Raw genomic sequence first — 19,138 nt, 5'->3', positions numbered from 1 at the left:
TTTCTGGTACTACCATACTGTTTTGATTACCGTAGCTTTATACAAAGTGACAGAAAAATTAAAATTTAGTTCTGCTATCTTTATGCACTTAGTATTTCCCATTTGAGGGGAAAAAGGACTAATAGATAGTTTTGCCCTCAGCCTTATATATTTTTCATTTAGAAGTTATATTGCTGACTGGGATGCGGGGTGTTAAATTCTCAGCCCCAAAGAATAATAATAAGAGTCTGCTGGGAATTGTGGATGGACCTAGAGATTGTCATACAGAGTGAAGTAAGTCAGTGAGAGAAAAAGAAATATCGCATAATATTGCTTGTATATGGAATCTAGAAAAATTGTACAGATGAACCAGTTTGCAAGGCAGAAATAGAGTCACAGATGTAGACAACAAACTTATGGTTACCAAGGGGGGAAAGGGGATGGTGGCATGAACTGGGAGATTGGAATTGACATATATACACTACTGTGTATACAATAGATAACTAATGAGAACCTACTGTATAGTAGGGGTCCCCAACCCCCAGTACTGGTCCACGGCCTTTTAGGAACCAGGCTGCACAGCAGGAGGTGAGCGGCAAGCAAGTAAAACTTCAACTGCTGCTCCCCATCGCTCCCCATCACTTGCATTACTGCCTGAACCACACCCCCACCCTCCCCCCATCCATGGAAAAATTGCCTTCCATGAAACCGCTCCCTGGTGCCAAAAAGCTTGGGGACCACTGCTGTATAGCACAGGGAACTCTACTCAGTGCTCTGGGGTGACCTAAATGGGATGGAAATCTAAAGAAGAGTGGGTATATGTATACGTATAACTGATTCACTCTGCTGTACAGCAGAAACTAACGCAACATTGTAAAGCAACTATACTCCAATAAAAATTAATGAAAGAGAAATAAGGGGCTTGCTGGAACATCCAGTGATTCAGCACACCATCTGTGCCACCTACTCAGTAGGTGGAGGCCTCCTTTTGTGTACCTCTAGGTCATGAAGGGACTGCTGGGGTGCTTTTTGTACTTAGGGAAGGTGGAGAGTTTTCCATTCTATATTTTAACTAAAATATTATCAGCAATAAAAACTTCACTTTAAATTGACATGATAAATATTTACCAACCATTGTTTCCTGTGTCTGATAAACAGATGACTAAATCGGGTAGAATTCCTTTGTCGACTAAGACCATCCACAGTTCTTTCATAATAGGGCAGTTGTCCAGTATCCATCCTCCATACTTTGGGGCACCGTAAAACCTATTCTTGTTTTCTTCAGCTACCTGTAAAAAATGATACACTGAAATTACCATCATAGCTACCCAAGTCAAGGATGCTACCTCGATAGATCACTTTTGTGGACCTTAATCAAGTATCTCTTGAGTTTTTCTGGCTTTCAGAAGAAAAAAAAAAAGAGCCACTTAATTTTAAAAGAAAAACTTTAAAGCAATAAAGCTATAAGTTTAAAAAATTAAGACCAGGACGCAAAAGCCTTTCTTAAATAAATATAACAATACACGCTTACTATATGTTATTTGATATTACAGAATCCAGATCCTGATTCAGAAGGTCTAGGGCAGGGCCCAAGAATCTGTATTTCTAACATGCTCCCAGGTGACAATGGTCCCTGGTCCAGTCTTTTTGAGTAGCAAGGTCCTAGCCCAGTTTGCCTTTTTAGTGACAATGCTGTTCACTTTTCTTTTGCTTTTCAGCCTTCAGTGTGAAGGGCTTCTACCCACCACCCAATAATAATAACTTCAACACAAGTATGGAGATTAGTGATGTGGATCTGTGAATACATCAATTCTGAAGGTTTTAAACAAGTTTGTGTGCCATCAGGAAATCACAGAATATTAGAAGTCAAAGGGGAAGAAATCTGAAGAGGACTGTTGTAACCCTCTGGCCTATGCAGAATTTAAGATTACCTGCTTTTTGAGACTTCCATGGTGGCACAGTGGTTAAGAACCCACCTGCCAAGGCAGGGAACATGGGTTCCAGCCCTGGTCCGGGAAGATCCCACATGCCTCAGAGTAACTAAGCCCGGGCACCACAACTACTAAGCCTGTGCTCTAGAGTCCATGAGCCACAACTACTGAGCCCATGTGCTGCAACTACTGAGGCCTGTGCGCCTAGAGCCCGTGTTTCACAACAAGAGAGACCACCACACTGAGAAGCCCGAGCATTGCAACGAAGAGTAGCTTTTGCACACCACAACTAGAGAAAAGCCCGTGCACAGCAACAAAGACCCAAAAATAAAATAAAATAAAATAAAAAGATAAATAAATAAATTAAATTAAATTAAAAAAAATACCGGCTGATTTTTTTTTTTTTTTAAAGATTACCTGCTTTTTGAATTTCCATCTGAATGAAGAGTACTTTGAAAAAAAGAATTTTAAACACTTTGAAATGTTTCACATAAGGGAATTAAGGGGAAAAAGCTATAATGAAGAAGCATAAGCGAAATAAATTAGAAAAAGACAAATATTATATGATCTCACTTATTTGTGGAATCTAGAAAAAGCAAATTCACAGAAACAGAGCACAGATTGGTGGTTGCCAGAGACGGGGTGGAGGTGGGGAAATGGGTAAAGGTGGTTGGAAGGTACACACATCCATTTATAAGAAAAATAAGTCCCGGGGATGTAATGTACAGCACGCTGACTACAGTTAGTAATACTGTATTGTATATTTGCAAGTTGCTAGGAGAGTAGATCTTAAAAGTTCTCACCACACACCCACCCACACACACACACACACACACGTAACTATGTGAGGTGACCAATGTTAACTAAATTTACTGCAGTAATCATTTTGCAATATATACATATATCAAACCATTATGTTGCACATTTTAAACTAATACAATGTTATATGTCAATTATATATCAATAAAAGTGGGGAAAATATAAATAATTAATAAAAAATTCTACTGTCCAAGTTTCAAAGATATGAAAATTAAAACATCAACAAATACTTTATAGTTTCCCTATCTCATTAAACATTTTTGAAAAAAATTTAATGGCTTCATAGTATTTAATCAAATGAATAAACCCTAATTTGTTTAATCATCCTCTTAACGTTAAACATTTATATAACTTATAATTTTATTATAACATTGTGATGATGTGAGGGACATCTGCATATATAAATCTTCAGTCCAAGTATATATTTCTTTAGGATAGATTCCTAGAAAAAGTGTTTCTAGGTCAAAAAGAAAAAAGGAATGAACATTTTAAAGGCTTTGTATACACATTGTCACTGTTGCTTTTGTAACAATTATAACACTTTTCACTCCATGTGATGATATCATTACAGCCTCACTAGTATGGACTGTTATAAGTTTTAAAAAGTTTTGCCAATTTGACAGGTAAGAAAGTTTCTCTCTTTTTTTCATATTTTTATTGACACGAACATTAAAATTTTTCAATTAGCCATTTGTATTTCTTCTTTGATAAAATAATCTGTTTACATCTTTGTTTTTATATTGGTATTAGATTTTCATTGATTTGTAAGAAATCTTTATAATAAGGAAATAATGTGTCATATTTATTATAAATACTTTCCCCAGTTTGACGTCTGCTTTAAAATTTTGATTTTCATGGTTTTTTTTTTTTTTAATGAAAGGGAATTATTGTTAAGTAGCCTCTCCACTGAGATTTTGCTCTAAGAGTTCTTCCATGACGTTTGTGCCTAGAGTACTTGACCATTTCAAGATCATTTCAATGTCACCACACTTTCGTCTAGTTAAAAACATGCCATTTTTACATTTAACTATTCATATGAAATTTATTTTGATATAAGGTGAGAATCTAAATTTTTTTCCGCACCAGTTAATTTTATCAACACTATTAAATAATTCTTCCTTTCCTTTTGGGTTGTGATGTGAACCTTAGTGTACACTCAGTTTTTGTCTATACTGAGGTCTGTTTCTGTGCCTTCTCTGTGGTTCTACTAGTTCTTGTATGATTATCAGGCTTACATACCACTGTAACATCACATTTCACTAGCTGGTAGAGCAAGTCTCTCTCTGTTATACTTTGCCAAACTATTCTTACTAAGTCTCAACTTTTGGTTCTTCCAAATAAATTTTAGAGTCATTTGTCAGTTTCCAAAAACATATTGATGCTTTTATTAGAATTGCATCAAAACTATAAACTAATTTGAGAAAGATATCTTAATAAGATTTTGTCTTTACATGTAAGAAATTAGTAATGATCTACTTTTTAAAAATAGGTTTCCTACTCACAGATCATGGAAACTGATGGCAGGTAGAACAGTGTCCTGCATTGATCTCTGTTCTCTTGAAAAAGACAATCTGATACGAGCTTTGATGTTAAAGTCTCACATGATTTAAACTCCCCCACAATCCCAGAGTCACAGTTTGCCATCTACCGACACTACTCATATTCCTACATGAGAAGTGTTTTAGTAGAACTCCCTGTAGATTTGTATCCTCCAGAATAAACTCTGGAAAGAATGGAGCAAATTATTAGTGAAGGGCAAGGATGGGACACTCACACTGCTGAAGACATCCCTGGCTTGGATGTCGCCTCTTTTGGGATGCTCTGTCTCACCTCCCAGGAAGAGATGATAGTCGTGACCTTCATGACATTCCTATACCTTGTACATATCTATTTGCCACTTAGGCACATGATAGTTAATTACTGGATTCTATATCAGCCTTCCCTCCCTGACTAATAGATCCTTAATGGAAAGAGCTGTGTTTAATTCATCTTTGCTTCCCCAGGCTCTAGCACAGTAGGTGCTCAGAATGTTTCTGAAGGAATAAATGGATGACAGAAAAACCTGAAGAGATATAGAAGTTGAAAGAACTCTTTGGGAAGCTCAGAGAGGGATAACAACTTGCCTTGTGTATAGCCTGGGGCTCGAGTATTTCACCTAATGTGTTACAGAGTGGTTCTATACTCTCAGAGAACATTTTTTTCTTCTCATGATTTTAAATTGCATCATTTTCAAATTACAGAGAAATACAGAATTTCATTGAAAGACCAAAACTGATTTGTTCTCTTTTTGTTCTGAATGTTTACCCAACGTCTCTGTACAAAACAGATCCACATGGTCTTTAAAAGCCTTCTGATTTGCTATGCGTAGGACATAGCACCTAGGCTTTATTTTCCCCTTAGATTGGAAAATCAGTGGTGTGCCCATCCATCTCCCCCAAGAACACATGTTCAAGGTGGTTGGATGAAATTAGCTGGCTATGAAGCAAAATTTGTCTTGGTTTACAAGTAACTGGCTCATAGATGAAAAATCTAACTTTGGTACTTGCTTCATATGCACCATCTTTTAACCAACCAGACTGAATTAAAGACAATAAAAGTTGATGAAGAATAAACATCAAAGCTATGAAATTACATTGCATAATTGTTGATAATTATTGAAAATTTATAAGCAAGTGTTCTCTGGGGTACATTACACACATAACCATGTTGACTGTAAAATGCACATGAATTTGAAGGCTACAGATTTCAACACTGTCATATGGGATTCTAAAATAATCATACATATACTAGGTTAAGATATTCTCAGTTACTCTGAAATCAATATAAAAATAAACAGCCTGGATTTCTTACCTCTTGGAGAACTTCATCTAAGATCTCGGCAATTTTTTCATGTGGCTGTTCAAAGTTCACATCCTTTGCCATTTTTACTGTCTCATTTATTATGGAAATAACTTCTGGATGATCTGCAGTTACCTCTTCCATTGCATACTCTATTACATCTAAAGCAAAATAAATCAGTAAGTTAATACCATTAACAATTTTAGTAAACCATGCTATTTGCAATAGAGCATGACTGTAAATACCTAACCCAAGGAAGTACTCTTTGTGTTACTGCAGCACATGCCAGTAAAAGGGAGAAATGGACTATGGAGGAAATAAGTCAAGAATCACAAAATAACAGAGCAGTGGCTTAAAGCCAGTGGATCAGAATGAAAGTGAATGAGGCAAGAAAAAAGTCATGTGAGGCAGGAGTCAAAGCTCAGGAAGCCAGGGAAAAGAGGTAACAACCAAAGGCTTCCAGGGGTCAAGCTAAAACACAGACATCTAGGTAATGAGTCAGAAAAGCAAAATGAATACTTCCAATCATAAGCATGAGACTACACGGGACAATTAAGAGGACAGGAGGTAGGCAAGCTGGAAGGGATGGAAGAAAAGGTGGCATAGGCTGGTTTCTCAAGTGTTAGACTTGATTCTTGCCTCATTGTGTGCTGAATGTTTCCTTCCACAGCTAAGCTGGCTCACAGGCTGCACCATGATGTAAACGTTCATCCACTCCTCTAATGGGACATGAGATTGGCAGCTCCACCAGACTCCTCTACCCCTGACTTTCCAATAGTGCCTCCTGAGCTGCCCCAAGGCTCCATCTATCAGGGTCTCCTGCCAGAGCCCAATTGATCCTTGCCCAGAAAAGCCCCAAAGGACCTTGGAAGAGCAGCTGCCTGCTGCCCTCCCTGTTGTGATGTGAGAAGTCTGCTCTCAGACATAGAGAGAGCCAGCAGTTCCTGGATAGCCAGAGTGGGATAGGCAAGAACCCAAGATCTTTCGATAGCCTGGGAAAGAGGACATGAAGAAGCAGAAATAGCCAGGCATAGATACTAAATATGCCAGAAGATGTTAGTTGTCTACTCAGTATCCAGTCTCCTTTTCGTTAGTAACAGAACCCTGCTTTTGTTAGGGTCAGCAATGTGTCTAGCTAAAAACACTACATTTCCTGACTTTCCTCATAGTTTGGATGGCTGGTAGATAAGACGCAAGAAGAATTTTTGGGGGGTGAGTCATCTTGTTTTCTCTTTAAAGAGGGATAACTCGACTGGATGGAGTGCCAGCTTTTTGTCCCTTGCCTTTTCCCTCTTCCCACACACTGATATAATGGCTGGCACACTAGCAGCCATCTTGTGCATTATTACGGTGGCCACATGCCAGGAATAACACAACAGATAGATCCCCTATCTTCTCAATATTCTTGTTCACAAAAACATCACATGTTCTTTTTTCTGTGCCCCTGCATGTCCAGCTGTTCATATTATAGGAGCCTTTAAGATAAGAGGAAGTGGATATTAATAATACTTTAAAACACACACACACACATTTCTCCTTCAAAATTCTGAAGGAACTATTTGTGATTTTTAGATCCACAGTCTAAGAGAATCAAATTACCCAAATATTAATTTACCTCTTTTTGAATCCAACTGTAGATCTTGACTAGAGTCTTGTTGACTTCTTTGAACTGTAGACATTTCACTTGTTTCTTTTTCATCTGTGAATAAAACTCTGTTAATGCATAAAGAAGAGTATTCAAATTGTAGGTGGTTCCCAAAGAAGATTGTGGTATGGGCCCAGGGACCCAGGACTCATGTTCCCAATTTCTTAAAAAATGAAAATATCAGATAGGTAAACATATCTATCAGCTGTAGAAAATAAAGATGACCTAACCTGTGACAAAACCAAGAGTAATTTCTATTTCATATAATGCCAATGGATGTATATTGAAAAAACGAATCAAATTTTCCCTTCCTGAAGTAACTAACAGAGTCTTGGCTCCAAGAGGTAAAGGCTGTGCTTATCTCAGACACATGGGGGAGAGAGGGTGCCAGGGTACCCTGGCAGCATTGGCATCCCTCCAGCAGTGGGTAGAAGCACTGATGACTGCTTCTACCTTGGACAGCTTCCCCCAAAGAGGGAAAAGAGAGTACAAGGGAGGGGCTCTCTTTGTGTATGGATTGGTGATGGGAACTCTGCAGAAGCAGAGATGGGCTTCCCAGTTGCCACTTGGCCGAAGTTTTAATGTCTGGGTCCTTCTGTGAAGTGTGTGTTTGTGTGCGTGTGTGTACGTGTGTGAGCATGTGTGTGTACGTGTGTGAGCGCGTGTGTGTGCATGCGTGTGCACGTGCTGGGGGAGGAGGAGGGTTACACTTGTTTCTGACAGTGCCCAGTTCAACTCCTACTCAGCTTGAAATGACACAAGGCAAAGACACATCTATCTGAATCAGGAGGAGGAACCAAATAAGAAAGATCAGCCCCACATTATACAACACGATAAATTATAGATGCAATTAAAAACTAAATACAAAAAGGTTGGGCCAATTAAAAGAAAGGAAATAAGTGTATATTAAGTCTCTGGTTGAGAGGAAGACTTTTTAAGCCTGAAAGTAAATGGAAGAAATCAATAAAGGGAAAGTAATGATTTGACTGTGAAAATGTGAAAAATTCCTCTACTTCAAAAATATCAAGGTAAAAGACAAGCCACCCAATTTGGAAAAAAATATGAAAAACCAGTTACTAATATAGAAAATCTATATAGAAACCATATAACTGTTGCAATAATTTAGAAAAATGGGCAGAAGACAAAAATGGTCACCTCAGAAAAGAAGAAATATAAGTGGCTAACACAATATTAAAATACTAAACTTCAGAGATAGTCAAATAAAAATTAAAATAATATTTAAAAAGAGAAAATACTGAGTTTGCATATTCCTGATGGGAAAATAATTTGGAAAAACTTTATGCAAAGCAATTTGACTCTGTCTGTAGCTTCATACTCATCAAACTAGTGACTCCGTTTATGTCAACATGTAGACAAAACTTTATGTAACAAATTCATTGGAAAAAAACTCATTGGAGCATTATTTGTAGCAGCAAAAAAAAATTTAAGTTTTCAACGTAATGAACTAGTTAAAACTATTATCTATAGAGAAATTGTGCAGTAATTTTAAATGAGGGTTAAAATATTTTCTAATGAAATTATACAATTAAATGTAACATCATAAATAAAAAAATAAAAATAGTTTACATTGTATGCTCTTGATTATGTTAAAATATAAATGGAAAAGTTTTATAAGGGTAAATAGCACTAAATGATAACATTTCACAGCTGCAACTCTGGGTTTATTATGCTCTGATTCCAACGCATTAAAGGAAGCAGAGAGCTTTTAAGAAAGAATTTATTACTGTATGATAATGACTGTGTCATGTTTGGAAACATGCAAAAAAATTTGGGGGGCGTTCTAACTGTATTAGACTTGCTGGGTTCTGTTTTTGTTTTCATTCTAGTAAATCTATTTCTGTTCAACAGCTGCTCAGTTTAAATCTGTAAGAGAGAAGCGAACTCTTTTTCTCCTAACGCTTCCAATTTGAGGGTGGGGGGAGGGTGATTTTAAGCTTCAATATGAACACGATAAAATATGAAATAAATGGAAATAAGAGCCACAAGCATGGCATTAGCAGCTCATTTTGTTACCATCTTTACCATCTGACTTCATTTTGGCTTCTTCATTGTCCTCTAAAGAGCTTTCTCTTTGGGATTCAAGGGCAAACACTGCAGTGAAGGAATAACGCGCTTTATCAGCTAATCTGTTTATATTAGGGAAGATCTGGCTAATAATATTAGCAACACTTTTTTTTAAGCAGCATTTTCTTTACCATCTTCGTCAAGTGACGGCTGAAACTCTTCTGTGCTTTTATATGCATCAGTTGGGAACTCATTCTCCTTCCTTTCAACTTCTCTTCCAGAGTCTTTTGAAGTTGACTGGGCTGAAAGATAGTAATTGGCTGTGTTAGCAAAAGGTAGCTGGGGTAGGTAGACAGCCTTGGGCATGTGAGTTCTGACTCAGTCAGTGTGGCTTTGGTGAATCATTTGATCTCCCTGTCTCAGTTGCTACTGGGCAAAATGAGGATCATTAAACCAAAAACATAGCTGCAACATTAAATGAGGTAATGGGTGTAAACAATGAACTTAGCACACAGGAAGCCTGTTCTGCATTGGCTGTTATCCTCTGTATTATTATATAATTTTCTATGTTCAAAAACCTCAATATTCTCCACTGACAAAATTTCTTAAAAATATATCAGAGTAAAATCCCTAGCAAAAAAATTCCAATTTTTGAAGTTTTAACAAGGGTTAACCTTACTGTCAGATTTGGAATAATTAGTCACTCTGAAAAAGAAAAGACACTTAGGTTTGCAGCATATGAGAAATATCATCTATTTCTATATTCCGGTGAGAAAAGGAGATCTGTGGAAAGCTGTAAAATCTGTGATATCATGCCACAATTTGATGTGAAAGGAATCACTACAAACTCTGAGAAACATTACAGATCACTGTTCATCCTTCAGGAGCCCTGCTAGCTTCCTCTCTCCGTCCAGGTTTCAGTTAAATGTTCGCTCTTCAGCGAGGTCTTCGCTGGTCATCCTAACACTCCAGTGTCCCTACCCCGATCACCACCTGCCCCATTACTATGTTATATATTTTTTCTATCTGTTCAATTTTTCCCTCTCTATCCCCCATTAAAATGTAACCACCTCAAGGATAGGAGCTTCAAGTGTCTTTTTCACCTCTGTAGCTCCGTGCCTAGAGTCATGTCTAATACAAGAGGGTACTCAAGTGTTTGTTGAAGGAATTAAAGAATTCATTTTTGAATGAATTAATAAATGCATTTTGTGCAGGCTCAAATGGATTGAATAACAAGCCATCTTAGTAGTCTGGGTCAATACTTCTCAGGCTTTAGTTTGTGAGTTGTCCAAGAGTATGTTTTTTTAATTTTGGTCTTAATTTTGACACATAAATTCATTCTTTATCATCTAGATGATCATTTGAATGGCATGTTATTTCAATGCTGGTCTTTTTGATGTTTTTTGTAATCTCTTAGGCACCAGGTTGGACTCTCTTACTTGTTTATAGACTAATGAGAAAGGAGAGAGGCAGACTTATTAGGCAAAAAATGTGTTCTTGTCTAGCAAAAGCTCAGTACTGCCATGTAAGAAGTAATCTTGATATTTGAATAGTTTCAAGCATAGAAAATGATGGCAAGCTTCCCAGTATACATAAAAAGTTAATGAGACCCTGATAGCAAATTCTAACAAATAGAACACACACAAAAAAACTATAAATGAATCATACTTACAAGGATTAAAAAAAAAATCCTAGATTAACAGCCAAAAGAAAAAAAATATTTTATAAGAATAACACACCATGACCAAGCAAGATTTATATCAGAAATACAAGAATGGCTTAGTGTTGGAAAATATACTTGTATAATTGGTCAAATCAGGTCAAAGGATTAAACATTTTATGATCATCTTGATAGACTCTGAGAAGGCATTTGATAATGTTTAATATCCATTCTGGGTAAAATTACATAATAATATCATGAAGAAACATTGGCAAGAATCCCTTTGATGAGGCCCCCTACCACTGCCACTATTAACATCCTTACAGAACTGCTGGCCTACAGGAAAAGAAGCATAAATATTGGGAAAAAAGGAGTTGAAACTATGCTTCTTTTCAAATGATACGACTGGCTATCTGCAAAACTCAAGACTCAGCTAAAAATCTACCAAAACTAGGAAGTAAGTTTAGTAAGGTGGATAGCTACAAATAAAGATCAAACAGTTTTCTAACCTACAGGTAATTACTTGGAAAATGTAATAGAAAAATAATCCCATTTATTAGGAACAAAATGACACAATTTCTAGAAATAAACTTATTAAGAAAAATGTTGACAATACATGAAAAAAAGTTATAAAATATTAAGGAAGGATACAAATATTAGGCCAAAAAATGGAATTTCATTTGTCTGCATGAGAGTAAGAGCAAAGGTGTGAATTCTCACCAATGTGTTGTATAATGTTAACACAATCCTCTCAACTAGGATTTGTCGTAAAACTTGACAAAATCCTACAAGCACCCCAAAGCCTAGTACAGCTCCTGGCACCCAGTAAGTACTCATTTTATAGATAAATGAAAGGACACTCAGGAATAATTTTTAAACAAAATGTTTTGAGGAGGAACTTGCATTACTGAATTTAAAATGCATCGTAAAGTTTTAATAATTACATTTTGCATTAAAGGCTGTAATATAAAGATCAATACCACAGAAAGTTCAGAAGTTTACATACACACAAACTTAATATTAAGTTGCCATTTCAAATATCCAGTAAAATTATGGATAATTCAGTAAGTGTTATTTGTAAAATTACCTCACCATTTGGAAAAAAATGAATTTAGATCTCTAACACAAAATTCACTACAATAATTACATATTAATCAGAAAGAAGCATTATTTTAAAATGAGATAATGGAATTTTGCACATGCCATAGCATCATAATTAATCATTACAAATATGAATAGAAAAAAGAGAGGGGTGAAGAATGAATGCATCACATTCTTATCAGTGGATATCTCTAGGGAGTAAGTATGAATGACGTTTCCTTCCATATGCTTTTTCCAGTTTTCTGTGATCACTTGAGAGACACAGGAGATAAGAACGCAGACATTGATTTCAATTCTCATCACGTGCTGCCTGTCAACTGTGGTCAAGTTATATAACCCCTCTGGGCCTTAATTTCTTCATCCACTAAAAACAGAGATACAAATACCTCCCTTACCCATATGGTTACAGGAGGTTATAATGTTATTACTTTATTTTTAAGGTGCAAACAAGGCTTGTCCATGAGCTACTTAATTTACGTTACCTGTCTGGCCCCTCTTGGCAACTGAGTTTGCCGTCCTAGTCTAGACATATTTATTTAAGAAATCCTTCCCTCTGTGATTCTGCTGACATTTCATACAAAAACAACCTACTTCACAGTTCTATTATGAGGATTAGATAGAACAATACATGTAATGCATCTAGCATAGCCTCAACATACAGTAAATGCTCAACTAACGTAGCTATGACTTCTTCTGTAATGAGGAAATTTTTATTAGGAAAAGAATATTTGAAATTGAAGCAGTGATGATTATAGTAGAGTATAGTAGGTTATAGTAGGATGATTATATAGTAGGATGGTTATAGTATGACAGGACACTGCCACAGCTTCTGGGAAATCCAAACAGTGGTGGTTAAATCTAGTCTAAAATTAGCTGGAGCAAATCTCAAGTTTTAGATCCAGATCTTTGAATGTGAGGAAGATCCCACATAGTGCATAGGAAGTGCTGCCCTGAAGCTATTCCATCAAGAAGAGATATTTAAACTACTTTCCTGTATTCTAATGTGACTAGTCACAAGAGTGCCAACTCTAGATATAAATTCTACCAAAAACAATCAATGAGTTTCAAAAGTAGCCATAAAAACTCTCATTTTTCTTGGAGGAAACCAGAAACTGGGCCCCCTCCTCAAACCCTAACACTCTGTCTACTCTAAAATAATATGATAAGGAGAGTCAGGAAGAGGCAGAATGGCCAAGAGAAAGAACACTGGGACTTTGGAAACAAGAGTTCAAGTCTCCACTATGCCACCAGCTGAGTGAATTTCGGGAAGCCATTTAATCTCCTAGGCTTCTGTTTCCTCATCTGTAAAGTTACAGAATTGTGTTGATGGATCATCGAGTCTCCTTCCAGTTTCACTGTTTCATCACTTTTTGAATTTGAAATTAATGTTCCCCAAATAGAAGCATTTAATTACAATCAAGGCTGACATACAAGCCTAAAACAACAGCGGCAGCAGCAGCACAAATTCCGTGAGCCAGGTGAAGGGTTGTCATCACGATTCGTGTAAATAAAGGTGTAAATTCTGCACAGTCTCTGTCCAGCAAGCAGATGTATAAAAGTAAAGAAATCTACATTTGGGAGCTCTTTCTGATTCCTTTCCTAAGACATCCAGAATTGAAATCTTTTACTCTGTGTGTGATTCAGGTTTGTGTGTATTCATTTCTTCAACCACTTATGAAGAGGATGCGATGTGCAAGGTGCCAGGGATATCAAGACAAGCAAACCAAGTCCATGCCCTCAGGTAGCCAAGCTTAACTGCTGACCTAAGCTTAAAACACATCTTTTAAAAAGACAGTTCACCTTGCTTTTTAGCTTGTAGTTCTGAGAGAAGCCGTTCTTTGACAACTTTGATGGCTGCTTCAGTGGCCTCAGCTATAGTGTTTCTGGTCAACATTTCAAGGGCTTTATCAAAACGTGGTTGAACAAGTTTATCGTAGTCAACTACCTGCAAAGGGTATTTGAGAAAACCAACATAAGCACGAGTTACTCTGAATATTAAGCACATTGCTCATCTACATCTATTTCTGTAGCTATACCTATCTATCTCAAAAACCTTAATACGGCTTGAGGTATGTTATTTTCAGAATTCAGTGATTTTTGAGTACTTGCTTTCAAAGGAATTCAGTACACATACAAATATATATGTAACAACCACCACAATCAAAACATAGAACATTTATATCAAAAAGTTCCCTCATCCTCTTTTATAGTCAGTTCCTGGCCCTTAGCAGCCACTTTGTTTTCTGTCACTATAGATTACCTTTTTTTTTTTTCTTTCAGATCTTTATTGGAGCATAATTGCTTTACACTGTTGTGCCAGTTTCTGTTGTACACCAAAGTGAATCAGCTGTATTTATACATATACCCCCATATCCCCTCCCTCTTGAGCCTCCCTCCCACCCTCCCTATATAGATTAGTTTTGTCTTTTCTAGAATTTCATATAAACAGAACCATACAGTATATAATCTTTCCCAAGCTTTTCTCCCTTAGTATAATGCTTTTGAGATTCACCAGAGTACCTGTACATCTCAGTAATCTACTCCTTTCCACTTTTGAGTAGTATCATTCTATGAATATACCTCAGTTTTTAATCCATTCATCATGGACATTTGGGTTGTTTCCAGTTTGGGCTATTATAAATAAAGTGGCCATGAACATTTGAGAGAAAGTCTTTTGGGGTATATGTTTTCATTTCTGTTGGATAAACTCCGAGGAGTAGAATTACTGGGTCATATAAGTGTATGTTTGACTTTATAATAAACCACCAAACTGTTTCCAAAGTGGTTAAAACTATTTTCCTAGCAGCAAAGTATGAAAATTTCAGTTATTCCTCATCACCAACACTTGGTTTTGTGAATCTTTTATATTTTAGCCACCTAGTTGGTGTGAAATCTCACTGCAGTTTAAATTTACATTTCCCTAATCACTAACAATTTTGAGCTTCTTTTTATGAGCTTATCGGTCATTCACTTACCCATATGTTTTTAAGCATATGTTTAACTTCTGCCTATTTAAAAATTAGGTTAGAATTCTACACGTATTTTGAATATAAGTCCTTTGTTAGGTAGATAATATACTGAATTCTGAATGTTGGGATGTTAGATTTCTATATGCCTTTTAAATTTAAATAATATTTCCATACTTCTAGATTCCATTTTGCTTTTCCTTCAACATGCTTATATTACTTTATTCCATGCCAATAAGAATACCTCCACACCATCATTTTTTCACGGAAGCACAGTACTGTATTAGATGAATATATTACAACTTAACATTTGACTAAAACACCAATAATATATATTTAGATATACATGATTTTGCTATCAAAACTAGGTTATGAAGAACATAGTTATGTATATATCTTTGATAGTTTCTTCAGGAAAAATCTATAGTTCAATGGATAGGAACAGATTTTAGGCTATTATATATATTTCCAATCGCTATCCCTAATGGTTATACTCTTACCACCACTGTATGAGAATGTACTTTCCCAATCCTAACCACATATCAATGTTGGGTGTTAATATGATTTTTCAACAGTGAGAGTGACATAACATATCTCTGGGCTTTTTGGCCTCTTCCTGGTTATCAAGGTGATATCCCTTTCCTCATGTGTAATGGCTATTTGGATCAATTAATTATTTTGTGAATTTCCCGTTTGCTATCATTTTCCATTGGGGCTTGTCATACTGATTTGTAAAAATTCTTTACGTTTTAAAATTATAATTCTCTTGTCTGACACATACTGCGATGATTTTAAAACATGTCCACAAATGCTTTAATACTCCTTTCTTCAGAAGGTGAAGCCTAATTCCCTCTTTAGTATAGGCAGGACTTAATGACTTACTTTAAATGAATATAGTATGATGCATTTTTCATTTAAAAAGTGAAATTGCAAACCACAGAGTGGTAGAAAATATTCATAATGTTTATAATAAAAAAATTTGTATATAGACAACATAAAAAATTCCTACCAAGAATTTATGGAAAAAAAGTTAAAAATGGGCAAGAGGCTTGAAGAAAGTGAACAAACACTTCAAAAAGAGAATATGTGAATAACATATGAAAAAATGTTGAACCTCATTAGTCATCAGGGAAATGCAAATTAAAACCACAGTGAGATACACCCACTAGGATGCCTAAAATTAGAAAGACTGACCATAACAAAAGTTGGCAGGAATGTGGAACTCTCATACGCTGCTGATAGGGTAGTAAATTGGTAGAAGTAGTCTCAAAAACAGTTTGGCATTATCTATACGTGTTGATAATGCCAAGAGCAATATTATTCACAATTCCCCAAACTGGAATCAACCTCAGTTCTGTTAGCACTCAGTTGGATAATAAATCATAATGTAATCCAATCAATAGAATACAATAAAACAATAAAAATAAGCTATAGCTATACTTAATCACATGCATAAATATCACAATTATAAGGGTAAATGAAAAAAGCCAGACACAAAAAACAGAAAATGTTTTAAGCCCATAAAGTTAAAAAAATATGCAAAACTAACCTATGGTATTTGAATGTGCGCTTACGTGGTAAAACCGTAAAAGAAAAGTACAGAAGTTCAGGGCAGTGGTTCCCTTTGCGGAAGGAGGAAGAGGACTGATATTAGAAAGAGGCATGAGGTGGCTTCTGGGGTGCTGGGGTTCCGTATCTGACCTCAGTGGTGGTTATATGGGGGGTTGTTTCACAATATTTCAATGAGCGTCACTTCTCTGTATGTTTGTCATATTTTACAATAAAAAAGTTAAAAACAAGTAGGAAAAGTTACCCCTGTGTTTAAAAGAATTCAATAGCATTTGGAATAAATTCAAACTCCTTCCCAGGGCCTGCACTGTCTGACTGCGTCTTCAGCCATCTCCACCTGCCATTCCTCCTTTCACACTCCACCCTGGCCTTCGTAGAATTCCTCTACATGCCAATCCCTTTTCAAATGCTTTGGCTCTGTCTTCAAATTATGTCCCCAATCTGCCCACTTCTTACCACCCCTACTGCTATCACTCTGGTCTAAGCTAAAAGTAAGTTCTCTTCATGTACTGAGAGTGGAGAATAAGACCACTGGGGGGCGGGGTCAAGGAACTGACAGGTCAAGGTGTTGGGAGGGTCATCCTTGGAGACAGTGAAATCACCTAGAATTATGACGGGAATGAGTGTGTGGGCCAGGAGGGTTGTAACCCAGAGAACAGGAGATGAGTGAAACCAAGAAAGGTAATGGGTTGCCACCCACAGTCTGCAGGACATACAGTCAAATCTGGGGACTTTCAGGAAGCAAGGAATGGCTATGCACTAAAGCAGCAGGGAGGATGCCTTCCCCACTCCAAGCCAGGTGGAATGATTACCCAACTGACAGTATAAAATTAAGAAAACTGAGTACAGGGAATTCCCTGGAAGTCCAGTGGTTAGGACTCTGTGCTTTCACTGCCGAAGGCCCAGGTTTGATCCCTGGTCAGGGAACTAAGATCCCATGAGCCATGCAGTGTGGCAAAAAACAAAACAAAACAAAACAACAAAAACAAACAAACAAACACCAAAACAAAAGAGAGAGAGAGAGATTGAGAGAGAAACACCTATCAGCGTGCATCAGAAGAATGAATTATTGAAGCTAGAGTTTGGGGGGGGGGGGTGAAAAAAAAAAGGAAAGAAAGAAAACTGAGTACAAAACCAAAAGTCCTAAAATCCCACAGAGTATAATCAAGTACAGACAGGTAGAAAGCCAGCTAGCTAGCTAGCTAAGTAGTTACCTTTCCTTTGTAATGTTTTGCAAGCAAATTGCTAAGTGTTGTTTTCCCTGAAGATTGAGGTCCAAATATGAATACTTTAAATGGTGGTGCTGGCATAGGTGGAAGAAGATAGGGACGTGGGTTCAATAAAAATGCTTTTAATGCTTCTTCTGATGAAAGACAGTACATTTTACCTAGAAAACTTAAAATATGCGATTATCATAAACAAGTGAAAAGAGGTATGGGCAAGTTTTAAAATTAAATTCTGAAAATCCTACTTACCTTACAGAAAAATCTGGCAATCCTTGAAAAATGTTACCTTCTTTTAAAGTCACAGGACATGTACGTCCCCATCTGCTTCTCTGCCATCTATATCTTGGTGCAATAAGTTTATAAGCTGCCAGAGTACGGAACAGCTCATCCTGTTAATAACAAACATTAAAAATGTGGGCAAAAGTTTTGCTGAAATTCACATCATTATTTCATTTCTTATTTGATCATGCTCTACTATTTAAGAAACAATTTAGAAAGGAAATTTGGGTTTTTTTCTTAATTGCAACCATTCTGCACTTGTCCAAAATTTAATAAGACAAATAGTTTTCATTTCTCTTTTAAGATCTTGTATAAATTTTACTGAGCATCATCTCTTGAAGGATAAATGAGTATAAAGCGGATAAAGTGTTCTCTATTATCCGTCTCAGGAAACAAATTCTGAAAAATTCTTATTGAAAAGGTTTAAAAACCTACCAGATTCTTAGTTAATTTACCAAAGTTTTAAAATAGTAAGACATTATATGCAGATTTGACTTAGCTCTTTCATTCTTCTTAAATGTAAAGTCTCCCTCAGCAATCCTCTGTTTGTCATCTCCAGAGAAGCTAAGAACACTTCTTTACTGACTGCAGACTGCTAAGAGGGTCACTGTCCTCGGGCTACCTTGGCAGGGATGAGAGAACTGGAGGGAGTTGGCATGGTGGGCAACTGCTAGTGGGACAGGTCCAGGTTGGCTTCCTCCCGACCTCAGATGTGGATCTCACATGTGTTGCTGACTGTAGAGGACAGATGAGAATGGAAGCTCTGGTCTTGCCCGCACCGATGCAGCATCAGAGAGCAGAGAGGCAAGCCCATTGTGGGGGTGCTGCATGGATGTCCCCACCTGACGGCTGGAAGAAGCTAAATGGGAAGGAAACTGTCAATGCTTAGGGGAGCTGCATGAGACTGAGAACTTGTTGGCAGGGCACACTGGGCTACCACCCTTCTCTATGAGTCTACAGACAATAAGCTAGGGACTGAAACGGACCCAGTTAAGTCAGGAAGCCGGCACTCTTTCCTTCTCATCCCTATTTCCTGTCCAAACTTGGGGAAAGTGTTTGAATAGCAGACCATGTTCCTGTCTAGACTTTGAGCCCCTGGG

The 19,138-nt window shown here is 36.9% G+C and overlaps 1 protein-coding gene across 1 annotated transcript in view; it reads right to left on the bottom strand.

Moving 5' to 3' along the window:
• Positions 1–19,138, bottom strand: part of AK9 (adenylate kinase 9) — a 110,142-nt gene that overhangs the window by 64,987 nt on the left and 26,017 nt on the right. Inside the window, exons 10-15 of the mRNA XM_057737677.1 lie at positions 18,009–18,148; positions 17,748–17,928; positions 13,799–13,943; positions 7,183–7,266; positions 5,580–5,728; positions 1,112–1,268 (exon numbers count right to left, since the gene is read on the bottom strand). Coding sequence (XP_057593660.1) covers positions 1,112–1,268; positions 5,580–5,728; positions 7,183–7,266; positions 13,799–13,943; positions 17,748–17,928; positions 18,009–18,148 — 856 coding nt within the window. The remainder of the gene's footprint in view (positions 1–1,111; positions 1,269–5,579; positions 5,729–7,182; positions 7,267–13,798; positions 13,944–17,747; positions 17,929–18,008; positions 18,149–19,138) is intronic.

This window comes from Hippopotamus amphibius, chromosome 6, assembly GCF_030028045.1.
Source record: "Hippopotamus amphibius kiboko isolate mHipAmp2 chromosome 6, mHipAmp2.hap2, whole genome shotgun sequence".
NCBI classification, from domain to species: Eukaryota; Metazoa; Chordata; class Mammalia; order Artiodactyla; family Hippopotamidae; genus Hippopotamus; species Hippopotamus amphibius.
The sequence above is the reverse complement of the archived record's forward strand: the minus strand, read 5'-3'. Positions and strand labels throughout refer to the sequence as shown.